A 14997-nucleotide genomic window follows, 5' to 3' on the forward strand; every position below is an offset into this window, starting at 1 on the left:
TGTTATGTACACCGTGTTGGTCGGTATTGTGTTTTGTATATCGGTGATCTTCTGTGTCCTTTGTGTATCTTCAATTTTTCATTTGTGTTTCCCTATTTATATAATTTTTTGTATATATATACTAATATTGCTTGTTCAGGTTTAGTTCGTTAGGACTACCAAGAATCGGCACTATTATTACTGGCATATCGGTCCCCCATTTTTCTTAACATCAATTGATAAAGGTGTTGGTTCAGTCATAGGGAGGTGAAGGACTCTTTGTCGGATGTTTGCAATTGACAATGTAATGCAGCAATGCTTTTGATTGATTGATTTGTTTGTTTCGAATTTCTACCTTTGTACATTTCCCTAATTACACGTCGTTCCTGAAATAACTGGCAATAATTCCTGCGAGTGTAAGACGTCTTTCTTTCAGGCCAGCTAAAATTGACATATATCAACCCGACCTTTTTCGTTTGACGTTACGGCACCTTTGGTGGCGGGGAATTGACACCTATATTACTGGTATTGGTTCCGGACAACACTCGATTAACGAATTTAATATTGTTTACATTATTCATTCCTATACTTAATGTGGAAATAACTAAGGGACATTATGACTTTACGTCCACTAATTTCTTCTTATTCTTTCTAACTTTGGTCCCCTATCCTGTTACATTGGCAAGTGAGTGTATTAATCTTATATTCCTTTCTACAATCATTACATTGCCATGTATTATTTTACAATAACCCATCTCACAGACGTATATGTTTTTACCTTTAAATTCAAGTTACTTATAAAGTTATTTTTTAACATACTTTACAGAGGAAACGTTTCCACGAACAGCTAAATGAAATGAGGCGTGGTAAACGAAGTCTAGTTGGTTTGGCAACACACTAGCGAAACTAAAAGATATAGCAGATTCTTTCCAATAACGTCTTACTCTTCTCTTGACTCCAATAAGAAGTTCTTTTGTGTCTTCGTTAAAAAAATTTTGGTACATTCGCTGGACGAGTCATACAGCCCAGATTGGAGTGTGAATCAAATCAAAACTTTCGAACAATACTCTGGTGACTTCGCAATTTCTCCAAAAAACAGGTAAAGCCTCGAGAGAGATATATATATACATTCTTATTTTACGTTTGACTTTTTTATATCGGGTTACTATTAAAATCTACATTAATCTCGTCCCCACAGTTTTGAGTTAAAAGTAAGAGCCCGGTGTAATCGTAATACCAAACGTGGAGTCTCCCGGGTCCAACATTTGAAATTCTGGATCTAATTCTGTTATGATATACTTATAATTATATATATTTTATTACATAATATAATGTAATAACAGACGGTAACCTGTAATAATACCCTATGCTCATTTTTATTTGAAGTATTAATTGATACAGGACTTTTCGATACAGATCCCGTTTTATTAACGTTTCAGAGAAGTCACTCGTACAGTGTTTTTTACTAAATTGTTTTTTCCTTTCGGTTTTTAAGACCTCTTTTTAAAATTTTTTTATATATTTCACTGTTAAAACCTTTTTTTTCAATTTAAAACTTTTCAATCTTTTTCAAATTTAACTCTTTTTTCGTTTAAGACCCTCTTTTTCCCGGGGGGTTTATAAAAAACTCTTTTTTTCGTGTATAAACCTCCTACGTCCCACCCTTGTACCCCCGTGGGGCACGGAAAAAAGGACAGTTATAACCGGTGTATACATTTTGGGCCATTATTATTTTGTAATTGTTTATAAAAAGGGGAAAGGGGTCGAGAAACACCCCCGGAGGTTTCGTACCCTTTTTAACCCCTTCAAGGGGTTGCCCCGGCCATTAAAACCCGGGGGCGGTCCGGGGGAAACTCCAAAAAACCTGGGTTGGGGTGACATTCTCCTTAACTCTAATAATTAACTCTCTTTTTAGGGTTTTATACTTCTTAAATTAAAAAAAAAAACATTTTTGGGTTACCCCGCATTATAGGGGTTTATTAACGGGTTTTTGTTATAATAATTTCCCAAAACTGGGAGGGAAAAAACTTAAAAACGTGGGAAAGTTATTTTATAAAATTGGTGTTTTTTCTTCCTAACTAAAATTTTCCTCTCTCCTTAAAAATAACACCTATTTTTTTAGGTAGTCACCACTACCCCCACCTCAAACTAATTGAAAACGCCCCCATTCTCAGGGGGGGGGTTAAAGGACCCCATTTTCAAAAAATTTCCTAATAAATTGGGTGTAAAAGGGACATTACCGGTTTCCCCTTTTCCTTTTTTGGTGGGAATACTTCGTATTGTTATTAATTATATGTTATGTTTTAGTTTTGGGGGTGGGGCAATGGGAATTATCGGAGGTTATTAGTTTCCTTAAGGGTTTTTATTATTATTGCTATATATAAAAAGATAGTCGGGTTTTTGGGTGATTGTACAGGGGGTTAAAAACGGACTAACTAACTCCTTATTAAAGGAAAGAAAACCTGGTTTTTGTGATGAAAGGCGGAATTAAAGGGGTTAAACAATTTTTTTAAATATTAAAATGAAAAAACGTGTTTAAAACCCAAGGGGACAAGAAAAAAAAAATTAGGACAAAAATATAACACAAAACGAGACAAAAAAAAACCTCCTCGGACCAACTGGGACATTCTTAAAAGTTTAGCTGGTTATTGAATGTTGGACATCGAAAAAAATACATTTTTTGCTTTACTTTGTTTATTTTTTTCGGGACCTTTGGGAAACCCCCTTTGGGAAAAGGATGGGGGGAGGAAAAGTGGGAGAAAGGGAGAAAGGGGAGAAAAAAAAGGGGGGAAGAAGGGACATTGGAATCCACCCCCTTTCTTAACCAGGGGCAGTCCGGGCATTAGGAACAGGTCCGGGGTCGGAGGGCTAGACCAGGGGCTGTAGGTTCTAACCTCAAAGGGGTTTGCCGGTTAGGTTCTACCCCCCTTGGGGCGGCACTCCCCTTCTCTGGGCTTGGACCCCTTTTTCTTTGTAGGGGGTTGGCCGTTCGGGAAAGAAAGGGGGAAAAAAAAACAGGGGCGGGGGCGGGTTCCGGGGAAACCGGAAACCCCGAAAAAACTACGGTTGGCGGGGTTTCCTACCAACCTCCGAACGGCTTTCCCAAGACGGAAAAAAGAGAAAAAGGGTAGGGCAGAAAACGGCAAGGGTGTGGTACTTTGTTTGGAAAAGAAATTAAAAAAACTTACTCAGAAACAGGAAAAAAAAAAAAAAAAAAAAAAAAATAACTTGACAAAATTAAAAAAACAAATGTTAGGTTTCTTGTATGCGAACTGTAATTCCTGAAAAAAAGGTAAGTTTACTTGTTTTATTTATTGATCCCATTTTTTTGTCTTATACTTATTTTATTTCATTTCAATTTTGTAAAATGTTCAAAATTTTATTTTTTCTATTAAAATAACTTTTTTTTTAATTAAATTATTATCATTTCATTTTATTTTCCGTAAAAAATTTGTTGCTTCCCTCAACTTGTAGAAAATCGTCTTCGGTTCCTTAGCCAAATGTGCCAAAAATGGTGCCCCTGTAACAGGGGTGTATTACCAAGAAAAAAACCTTAAAAATCAACAAAAAATTAAAAAAAAAATTGTATTACACAATTACCCTTTACACAAAACAAAAAGAAAGGGGTCCCACGTTCGGTCGGCTTGGGGCTGTTCACCTGCTTCGGTCGTCGGTTCTTCCGAAAGCTCTCCGTCGGGGGAACTTCCAGGGAACGCATTACCGGTTTAGGGGTGGTTTTGCGGGACGGGCGTGTCTTGCGAGTTTAGGTTTCTTTTGCGGGGCCAAGTTGGTTCCGAGCTCCATTCTTTGTTCTTTCCTCTTTTTTCTCAGTTTCGGGGTTTTTTGGAACTTCACTGGGTTAAAAAATGGCAGGTCAAAAAAAACGTTATATTGTGTCTAAAAAAAATAACCTAAAACTGACCTCCTTTTCTACGGAAAAATTGTCCAAGGGAGTCGGGGATTCTTACTTGTCCAAAAAAAAAATTTTTGTAAACATTGGCGGGAAAAGTTAAATCACTACCTTGACCTAAACTTAGGGTGGGAAGTGTTTTTAGGTTAAAAAAGGTAAAAAAAAAAAAATTTTTTAATTTTTTAGAGAGAATAGTTTAAAGGATTTTATGGCTACCGAAGGGGGACATAAAAAAAGCATGTAAAAAAACATAAGTTTTTATCCAATAAAAATGTGTTCTTTATTTCTTTATAAAACAATTTTAAACGGGACAAGGAAAATGTTAATTAATTCCTTGTTAGAAACAAAAATTTTTTTGAAAAAAAAAAAAAAAAAAAAAAAAAATGAAATTTAAAAGAACAAAAAAAAAAAGGAGGTCAAAAAAAATAACCTTTTGTACAAAAAATCTGGAGAAGGGGGGACTGAAAACGGGAAACTTGCAACTTCGAAAGTAAAGGGGCGCATAATTACTATAATCCGGGAACGGGTAAAAATCACGGTGGGTGGAAATAAAAAAATTTGGTGGATAATGTTGAAATTTAATACAAAAAAAAAAAAAAAACAATTGTCAATTTTATAATCTCTTTGTGAACAAAAAAAAATTTAAAAGCCGAATAACATTACGGCGAAACACAAAAGGGAAAGGGGTTCGTTAACGGTCGGTTTTGGTTCGTCCGGTCGTTTTTCGTCGGTTGGAGTTTTGGTAACGACGGGCGGGTTTGGTGCGGTTTCGGAAGGGAGGTTCGTTTCTTGGTTACGGCCGCGTCAGTCGTCGAACCAGGTCTCGAAAACGGTTCCATTGGTAGAAGAGTTTAACCAATATGTAGGTCCACAAAAAAAAAATGTCTTGTTGTTCACCAGGACAGAAGGAAATGTTTAGTGTTTCTTTTCTTTTTGTTCTGTTATAACGCCTTGTGCGGAATGCTTTGGCAATACTATGTTTAAAATGTGGTCATGCCAATAAAGCCCCTTTGTATTGTGTTGTATTGTATTGCTGCTCTGCCACCTAATTTCCCTATGTGGATAAATACATATTTTCTTATCTTAACATTTTGATAACCAGCTGTATTTCCTGATTTGAGCTCCCTGCACCTACCAGCGTCTCCCATGGAGCCGAAGATGTTCTCAGTGACGTCCAGGATGCGGTCGGTGGCTTCTCCGTGGCGTCCAATAGGATGTCCTCCGCTGGCGTACTGCTTGATGTGCTGCAGCAGCTCGTTGAGGGCCTGATTGACGCCTGTGGCAGCAAAGCCCACCTGTTTCAGGAGCCCCTCGTCCTGAGTGGCCCCCTGCGATGCCTCCACGCAGCCCTCCACCGACTTGGCCACCAGCTTCCCCGCCTCGATCAGCTGTTCCTGGCACACCGGGGAGCTGATGGTCGGTGCCACCACCTGGAAGAGAGGAGACACGGTGTAGGAGTGAGGAGAGGAGGAGAAAGGGTGAGGACAAAGGGCGAATAAATACATGAAGGAATTAATATGTAAATAAATAAATGAAGGAATTAATTTATAAGTAAGTAAGTAAGTAAGTATGGAAGTATGTAGGTAATTATGTATGTAGGTGAGTAAGCAAGTTAGTAGGTTAGTAAGTAAGTAAGTGATTGAGTGAGTAAGTAAGTAGGTAAGTAAATAAATAAATAATGATGTAGGTGAGCAAGTAAGTAAGTAAGTAAGGAGGTAAGTAAGTAAGTAGGTAAGTCATTATGTAGGTGAGTAAGTAAGTAGGTAAGTAAGTAAGTAAGGAGGTAAGTAAGTAAGTAAGGAGGTAAGACAGGTGGTAAGTACAGTAAGTAGGTAAGTGAGTAAGTAAGGAGGTAAGTAAGTAAGGAGGTAAGTAAGTAAGGAGGTAAGTAAGTAAGTAGGTAAGTGAGTAAATGAGTAAGTAAGTAAATTGGTAAGTTAGTAAAATAAATAAAAGTATATACAAAATATATATTTATATATATAAAATAAAATAAAAATCTTTAATACTTCATACTTTTAAAATGTTCTGAAATCATAATTGAACTATATCAGTGTATACTGTAAGTACACTATGATCTATAAGTTGTGTTATATAGAGAATAGAGAAACTCAAAATCTTCCGTGGCGGAAAATCGTATTTATTTTTTCAAATTGGAGTTAAATATGTCGGAGACAGCAGGATAGATAACACACATTTTAAGGTTATCTCAGACAAGGACTTACTGTATGTTTGCCATGTATTACTAGAAATGTGTTCATAAATGTTGAGAAATTGTTTGACTTTGTGTTTGGTTTAAAGATAGCTGAAAGGATCATTTTTTCTTCTTGTTAAATACATAATAAGAGATGTTATGTTTATGTTTGACTGTATATATGTGGACCCCAGGAAGAAGAGCCATGCTAGCACTAACATGGATCCTAATAAGCAAATCGAAATAAACATGTGAGGTCCACTGACCCTGGTGCAGGCCACCAGCTGAGAGGTGGACAGGGCGCACTGCGTGGCGGCAGCGATGACCCGGTTCTGCTGGGCCGAGTCCTCCGTCTTCTGAGCCACGTTCTTCGCCTTCAGCACCAGAGCGGCTGCTGCGCTAGCCACAGCTTTAGCCAACTGCATCAGCATGTCCTGCAGACAGCAAACACACCGCGGTTAGCATCACTGAACGTCACAGGGACGGATGATAGTGATGGATTAACATAGATTATAAATTAAGTCATTCACAATATTAGTTGAAAAAGATCTACTGATATTGCAGGGAATTAAAACAACAATTCTAGGTTGTAATGGTTAATATAATCAAACGTGATGAGGCTTATTCATTTATTGCTGCCCCCAGTGAAAGGTTTTAACATTGGTGTTTTTTTATTCATTCAGTATCAGCTACATTTCATTTTAAGAATTAAAGATAATCCAAGTCTAAAGCTGGATTGAAATATGATTGACAGATAGAATTTTGTTGGAGAGGATTTCTCTACTTTGTTGACAACGAGATTGTCTTGATTGGCCTTTGAGAATGAAACACTTGTCTTTAGGACACATTTGTTACCATCGTTTGACAATAAGAGGTGACCCTCCTCGTGGCACCCCTGAAAGATCCTCTACCTAGAAACTGTCAAATATACACATGAAACAGAGCAGCAACACGGGATACACTTTTATAAAACAACCAGAGATGTATGTTCTTATTTTACCCCTCTCCTTCTTTTGGGTTTAACCTGAGAACATTGCTCAAGTTGTGCTGTAAAAGCCGTTTTAAATGAATGAAAGTATGGATGTTATATCATCTTTCAATATCAAAGTTAACATTTGACGGAAGCTGGAAAAAAAGGGTTCTCACAGATCTGAAAAGGTTTCCCACATTACCAGGAGAAATAATTATAGGTTTGGAAGTTGTCTTCGATGGCTCTTTTAAATGTTATAGCCTAAATAACTAAATTACTCATTGAATGCAGTGCTTTCCATTAAGCCCGCGTCACACTGTCCCGAAATTGACACCCGATGGACACACGATTAAGGAAATGTTCAAATTCGGCTCTGATCGTAACAATATCGGGATATTCGTGAGGGCATCTTAAGCCATCGTATGACCGCCGGTGGAGTTTCTCAGGCTCCGGCAGCAACTTCGTGAGCGGCAACTTCGTAAGGCACTCTTGAGGGCATCTTGTCAAGCCGTGTCATCTTCGTGTTATCATCGGTGCCATCGGGCATTCACCCTCACTCTGATCGGGGCGAATGCCCGATGGCACCGATGATAACAAGATGCTCTCACGGAGTGAGGGTGAATGCCCGATGGCACCGATGATAACACGAAGATGACACGNATCCTACTTTTGTAACATTCCAAGGGAACTGAAAAAGGCACGGTCACATTTCTCAAGCCTACATTGAAACCAGTCCCGTTAGGAAAAGTATTCAGTGGACCTTCACAATTATTTTCACATGGTAACACGACAATGTACCACACCACTCGACCACACCAATCAGAACACAACGTCCTCGGGCTCCTCTGGAAGAAGGAAAAAACCTGGATTGGGTTATTTTACCTTAGGTCACAAATCTGACGGCAAAAGGAAGTGGAGGTCTCCTTTATTTACCAGTAAACTCTGTTTAAGGCAACCTGCTCTCTTTAAAAGATGTTATCGAACGTGGATTTCATCCTGGTAAAAAAAAATCCGTAAATGACTAACCATGGATTAAGTCGCTCAAGATTATACTCCCCACACAATGCTAACAAATCTGACAGAAATTAGTTACACTTAAAATCTTTTACATTAAATTTAAAGAGTGGTTTATTTTGGAATTTAAGGTTTTGTGTGCCGATCTATTCTTTTTAAAATTATTCGTCCAAGTTTAGAAGACCTACAAGGAGGCCCATCAGATCCAGTTTCCTCCCCTTCCTTCGATTGTGAGGTCTGTGTGTAGAGGGAGAAACAGATAAAAACGAAAGATGCTTTGGTCCATGATGTTGTAGGTTCGTGCTCAGAGCACACACTCTGGTCCTAGCAGTCTGTAGATTCAGTGGGCTTCTATTCCGTTCTCCTTCCACAGAACTAAAGTGAATGCTATGGTCCGGCATGCTGGTGGCGAAACCGAGTTCCAGAGTCATTGGCTCCCCGTCCAAGGCCGTTGAGCCAGGAGGTGACGGCCGGGCAGGAAGCTGACCCCCGTTTGGGACTTCCTGTAGGCCGGGGGAGCGGGTTTCTCAGCGATATGCCCTGAGATGGCCTCCTCCTCAGGCTCCATCCACGTTACAGGAAGTGGTTGTCGAAGGAGGAGCGAAAACACCTCGTCGAAACGAAAACTGAGCAGGGAGAGGTTGACAAGGGACGCGCTCACTGCGTCTATTATCATCCGCTGAAGACACGAGAATAAGATCATTGTTAGATAGAATTATGACTCGTCTTGAGCTTCATCTCAGGATCCATGTATCTGTGATCTTCTCCAGAATGGAAGTAGTCATCACATACAGAGGCATTCAACTTAGTTGCCTGGAACCAGTGTCCTTTCACATTGGCTGATATCCCAAGAGAGGGAGTTACACAGTCACCAAGATGGCAGGGATACCGGTTCTTCTAGGTATTCATACATCCTGTCATCTACAAAATTAGGCTGACTGACTTTTTCTCAAAAATTCAGATTTTCTCAACTCAAATCCTGACTTTTTTTCTCAAAATTCTACACTTTCTTATTTTTCTCCAATATAAAATTTTTTTAAACTTTTTTCTAAAAATTCTGACTTTCTGTAAAAATTCTGTCTTATTTCTCCAAATAACTTTTAAAACTATATTTCTAAAAATCTGACTGACTCAAAATGTATGTATTTTTCTAAAAATCTTAACAATTCTGACTTTTTTTCACAAATTCTGTATTTTTTCTCAAAATTTTTAGATTCTCTTCAAAATCCTGACTTTTTTCTCAAAATATTTTTTTTAAAAACTTTTTTCTAAAAATTCTACTTTCTGTAAAAATTCTTTTTTCTGTCTTTCTTTTTTTCTCCAAATATTTTTGTAAAAACTTTTTTCTAAAAAAATTCGGGACTTTCTGACTAAAAATTATTGTATTATTTTTCTAAAAATTTAAAAAATTATGTTATTTTTCAAATTATGTATTTTTTCTCAAAATTATGTATTTTTTTCTCAAAATTCGTCTTATTTCTCAAATCTAAAAATCCTGATATTTTTACAACAAAATTCTGTATTTTACTCAAAATGTCAAACAATTCTGCATTTTTCTCAAAATGTCAAATTCTGTCTTTTTTCTCAAATGTCAAAATTCTGTCTTTTTTCGCAAAATGCATTCTTTTTTCTCAAAATGTCAAAAATTCTGTCTTTTTTCTCAAAATGTCGAAAATTCTGTCTCTTTTCGCCAAAATGCGTTCTTTTTTCGCAAAATGTCAAAATTCTGACCTTTTCTCAAAATCCTGACACTTTTACTCAAAATCTCCAACAGTGTCTATCAATGCCTGATATCCAAAGAGAGGGATCACAAAGTCACAATAGATGGAGAATAGAAAGCAGTATTCAATGTACTTCAGATTAGCTCCACGTCAGAAATGATCATGCTGGTCATTATGTGCTCTCTCCACTAGAGGCCTGAATCATCATGTTTAATCACATAGCTATCATATGCCTCAAACAGTCCTTGTATGCTTTTTCTAGGGTAATCACACACATCCCTGTCCATGTTCACAGCTACAGGTGGGAATACCTTTGTTATCATGTTACTCTGATATTGGAAGAGTGATATTCTCAGTATTTTCCCAACAACAGATATGGACTGGAACTTATTTACTCGCCCTTGGGAAGTTCAGGCGTTTATAACAGCAACAGGGTCATAGTAAAAAACAGGATACACACAAGGGTAAAAATAAACAAAATATACCTCAATCTCAATCTATGTATTCACCTGCAGGGACCCTCCCGCTGGTGACAGCTTCCACAGTTCATAACATTTATAAATAATATGAATGTTGGTTAAAGAGCTGTTAAGAGTTTGACCATCTAACAGAAGTACAGAGCAGGTGCTTGTCCTTTAAATGATCTCGAGATGTTTCCCTATCCTACACCTGAGAATCTCGAAGCTGGCGAAGTCCCACTGATAGACCACCGATGTCTGAGCTGCAGACGATGTCGCCTCGTCGACTGCAGGCGGGGCTGGCAGGCTGAGATTGGCTGCGGTCCTCCGACACCCGGAGAGCGTCTCAGACACTTACAGTTGATCTCTCTTGCCTAAAGGCCCACACCTGAGGGACAGGGTTACCACATCAGACGCACGCTTTACCAGCAAAGCAGCTCACATGATGAAACAATGAGATAAGTGAAGGAAAAGGAAGGTCTAGAAGAAAGGAGCCTTACCTTAATTTTCATACTTATCAACACTCAGGAGGATGTAATCCCCAGGGCTGTGCACCACAGACCCACTTCCTTTTTCTGCAGATCTCACCTGATGGGGGGACAAGAGGCATGTTTCTAAATTGCATGACAGCAAATAGTACAGACCTTATTACAACATATTTGTTTGTTACAAATCTTCCTAAAAATAGAAATCACAACATGATTATTTCAGTAAAGGTGTGAATAATGTACACAAATGCTAATTCCCTCTAATATTGCACATTTGAGCAATTCCGATATCAAGATTGATGACTATTCTTTCTAAATCTTTGAAGCCCTGGAACTATCACATGACTCGGGGTGTTGTAACAGAGGAAAGTGTGGTGGGGGGGCGGGGAGGACATTGAATGAGTGACCTTTCAGTCAGAGTAACTGGAGCCACACGAGGATGGTAACGGTCGTATCCGCTACAGTTCTCCATCAGATAGACGGTCCGGCCACACGAGGCCGACAGTGGAACGCAGATAACGATAACGGCTCCCCAGGTGGGTAGGTCTGCGGACGAAACGCTCTTGGGGACCAAACAGCAATACGATCATTTTCTGATGACGCAATAGCCCCGCCTCTCCCCACCTCTCCTTCTCACCCCCGTGTCTCCCGCGTCATTGCTGATGTGTTTCGCCAACAACAACAACAACAACAGTTTTCCGAGTGTTTCCAGCCAGGTCCCGGTATCTCGCAGGACAGTGCACCGAGCAGGTGCCTCCAGCAGACCCCCCCGCACGGCAGAGTTTCCGTTAACCGAAATCTAAAATTCTCCGGTCAAAATGTCGCTTATTGTTTAGGTGTCCTTTGACACTCAGGCAGTCATATCATTAGAACTAGCTAGATCTGATCGATACGGACATAAACGCGAGTGAAGTCTAATCGGACCGGAGAGAGAGATCAGAGATCAAGAGCCCTGCCTCTCCCCACCTCTGCTGCTAAATCCACCGCGGAGAATAAACAGAAGGGCAACCATGGCAACCATGCTCGGAAGTCTTCTTCGCTGCTTTTGTTGTATTTTGTGGCAGGAGTACAGCGCCACTTACAGGCCCGGCATACGTACTACAGCGTCTCCAGCGGGTCGAGCGGTCTCGTGTGGAAGGACACGTTTCTGGTGCCCATTGCGTTTGGACGGAATAATTTTTTGATAACGATTTCGGTTCGTTAGCGTTACCGTTCTCGTGTGGCTCCAGCATAAGAGATGAGGATCCTGACCTGCCCTTTTACGAGAAGAAACCCCCCCCCCTCCTCTTTATTATATATTTATTTTTTGTCTTTGTATTGTTTTATTATTTTTATTTTAGTTTCGTCCTGTTAGTCTGTACAACACTCTCCTACATTTTGGCTACATGGTCTGTTTTGGTTTGACGCCTTCAAGTGAAGATGAACTATGTATGGCTTGTCAATTAGTAGAGACTAAGCTGAACACTAGTAGCTTTGAACTGTTCCATCTAACCTATCAATGTAAAAATGTATTTTCTATGTGTCTGGATCCTGACCTTGGTGACCCACTCGGTGTGTCCGGTGAGCGTGTTGAGGCAGGCCCCCGCAGACAGAGCCCACACCTTCACCGTGAAGTCAGCCGAGCCGCTCACCAGCACGTCCAGCTCGTCGTTGTAGTCCACGCTGAACACTGAGCACGCACAAGAGTTTATCAAAAGGTCAGAATATCAAATGAGTGTTCTTCCAAGTACACAAGTGACGTCACACATTCATAAATGTCACTGCTTTCGGCTGATTTGGATTATCCTTTGTGGACATTTTTCATATCAGAATACCTTCATTCGTCATTTACATTGTTACAGCAAGTAAAGCGCCAAACATAGCTTAATATAAATTAAGAAGCATGCATGACATATTAATGATAAAAGTAGAAATTACCAATTTACTGTTTACAAAATACACATCCAGTGCCAGTAACTGTTTAGAGATAGCAGCCAGGTGACAGTGTTTAAAGGTGGAAGTATATATATTGCACAGTTATTTACTTTGTATATACATATATTGCACAACGGGGGTGTTATAGTCTAGTCTTTGTTGTTATGTGTGTGTGGGGGTCTACCAGGGGCCGTGGAGGTTACACTGTTATACACTAGAGCTGTGTATGCTGAATGAATTGAGGCAGTAATGATATATTTTGGTAGGCGAAAGTTAGCATTGCAAGGATCCCTCGATCAAGATCTGTGGCAAACACACATTATGATATACTTATTGATTTTTGAAGTTGTCTCATTTGGTCACTTGTAAGCAACCGCCTTTCTATGACACAAAGAAGCTTCAGACATGTCGTAGAACAAAAGGTGAACATCCTCAGGGTGTTAACCACAGACCTCAGGCTTCTATCTAAAACCACTTTCATGACTCATTCCTGCACCACTGTTGAAACATGCTGTATAAACACAGTTCATCACACGATCACATGAAAAGGCCCAGAACAGATATTATTTGAGCAGTATGTTCTACCTGCTCCTGTGTGGCCCCTGAACTGCTGGATTTTGGCCCCTGTGCTCCACTCCCAGCTGGCGATGGTGTTGTCGAAGGACCCGGTCACCAGCTTCTGTTCATCGAACTTCACCGTGGCGCAGGTGTGCGTCTGGATTCCATAAATGCACTGCCCGGTGCGCACATCCCATAGTTTGGCAGAGAGGTCGTCAGACCCTGAGAACAAGAGCACAGCTGTGATGATGTGGCACCTAATGTTTCTGTTAGCCCGTATTTAACACATTTGAACCAAAATGAAACGTGTACATTTGAATCTGTCTGGTCATATTGTCCAGTAAAAATAAATACAATAAAATTAGATAAGTGTATTAAAAAAAATTATATTTGAAGGTCGCACAAGGGGGCGTACAAATGCCGCGTTTTGTGCATGATCAAATCCACTGTTCACTAGTTCACCTTTCAACTTGAAGCAGAGCAGAGACAAAAGGAAAATGAAATTTGCTGTGTGAAAAAGCTGTAATATGTCAAAGTGAGGCTATTTAATGAATAATAATTGTGTTTTCTCTCGTACATGGTCACATACTTTAGCAACAGCGATTGCACTGCAAAAATAGGCGATTAGGATTCACCCTGGTGACCCGAATCAAAAATTCTTCTTACAACTGGCATAGTTAATACACAGGTAATGTATCCAGAGGTCAGAGCAGCGTACCTGTGCAGAGGAGGCCGTCCTTGTAGTAGAGGGCGTAAACTCGAGCGCTGTGCCCGATGAGGGAGGAGGTCTCGAAGGCCTCCTGGTCCTGCAGCTGCACCATGCGGAGCTTAGCCTTCAGGTACACCCCCTTCCAGTGTGGGGCGTCCTGAATGGACTCATCGATCCTCCAGCCCAGCTTCCTGCACACACCCTGCCACACCTCGGTGCACGAGTTGATCAGCTGCAAGAAGCAAACAATACATTAAAGCTCACCTATTATGCAAAATCCACTTGTTCCTGTCTTCCATACATCAACATGTCCCCTTTTCTTCATGTCTCTTATACATCAACACGTGTCCCCTCTTCTCCATGTCTCTTCTACATCAACACGTGTCCCCTCTTCTTCATGTCTCTTCTACATCAACATGTGTCCCCTCTTCTTCATGTCTCCTCTACATCAACATGTCGTCCCTCTTCTCTGCTGTCTCTTCTACATCAACACGTGTCCCCTCTTCTTCATGTCTCTTCTACATCAACACGTGTCCCCTCTTCTTCATGTCTCTTCTACATCAACACGTGTCCCCTCTTCTTCATGTCTCTTCTACATCAACACGGTGTCCACTCTTCTTCATGTCTCTTCTACATCAACATGTGTCCCCCTCTTCTTCATGTCTCTTCTACATCAACATGTGTCCCCTCTTCTTCATGTCTCTTCTACATCAACATGTGTCCACTCTTCTTCATGTCTCCTCTACATCAACACGTGTCCCCTCTTCTTCATGTCTCCTCTACATCAACATGTGTCCACTCTTCTCCATGTCTCTTCTACATCAACATGTGTCCCCTCTTCTTCATGTCTCTCCTACATCAACATGTGTCCCCTCTTCTTCATGTCTCTTCTACATCAACACGTGTCCCCTCTTCTTCATGTCTCTTCTACATCAACATGTGTCCCCTCTTCTTCATGTCTCTTCTACATCAACATGTGTCCACTCTTCTTCATGTCTCTTCTACATCAACATGTGTCCCCTCTGTGGAAAGAGACTCTGAAAGTTTCAGGAACAAAGATTCTCTCTCTTTTTGATCCATTT

General features: G+C 40.1%; 2 protein-coding genes across 2 annotated transcripts in view; both read right to left on the reverse strand.

The window, feature by feature from the left end:
• The window catches only part of LOC104951146 (talin-1-like), a 39807-nt gene extending 32800 nt beyond the window's left edge, over window positions 1-7007 (reverse strand). Inside the window, exons 1-3 of the mRNA XM_010777783.1 lie at window positions 6939-7007; window positions 6350-6517; window positions 5025-5319 (exon numbers count right to left, since the gene is read on the reverse strand). Of these exons, the coding sequence (XP_010776085.1) occupies window positions 5025-5319; window positions 6350-6517; window positions 6939-6941 (466 nt within the window). The 5' untranslated portion in view covers window positions 6942-7007. The remainder of the gene's footprint in view (window positions 1-5024; window positions 5320-6349; window positions 6518-6938) is intronic.
• A 1487-nt stretch (window positions 7008-8494) lies between these two features.
• The window catches only part of fbxw2 (F-box and WD repeat domain containing 2), a 9489-nt gene continuing 2986 nt past the window's right edge, over window positions 8495-14997 (reverse strand). Inside the window, 8 exon segments of the mRNA XM_010777795.1 lie at window positions 8495-8742; window positions 10456-10495; window positions 10497-10589; window positions 10591-10634; window positions 10747-10834; window positions 12270-12403; window positions 13234-13428; window positions 13925-14147. Coding sequence (XP_010776097.1) covers window positions 8495-8742; window positions 10456-10495; window positions 10497-10589; window positions 10591-10634; window positions 10747-10834; window positions 12270-12403; window positions 13234-13428; window positions 13925-14147 — 1065 coding nt within the window.

The sequence above is a fragment of the Notothenia coriiceps genome, unplaced genomic scaffold (assembly GCF_000735185.1).
Source record: "Notothenia coriiceps isolate Sejong01 unplaced genomic scaffold, NC01 NC01_scaffold00000339, whole genome shotgun sequence".
Classification (NCBI taxonomy): domain Eukaryota; kingdom Metazoa; phylum Chordata; class Actinopteri; order Perciformes; family Nototheniidae; genus Notothenia; species Notothenia coriiceps.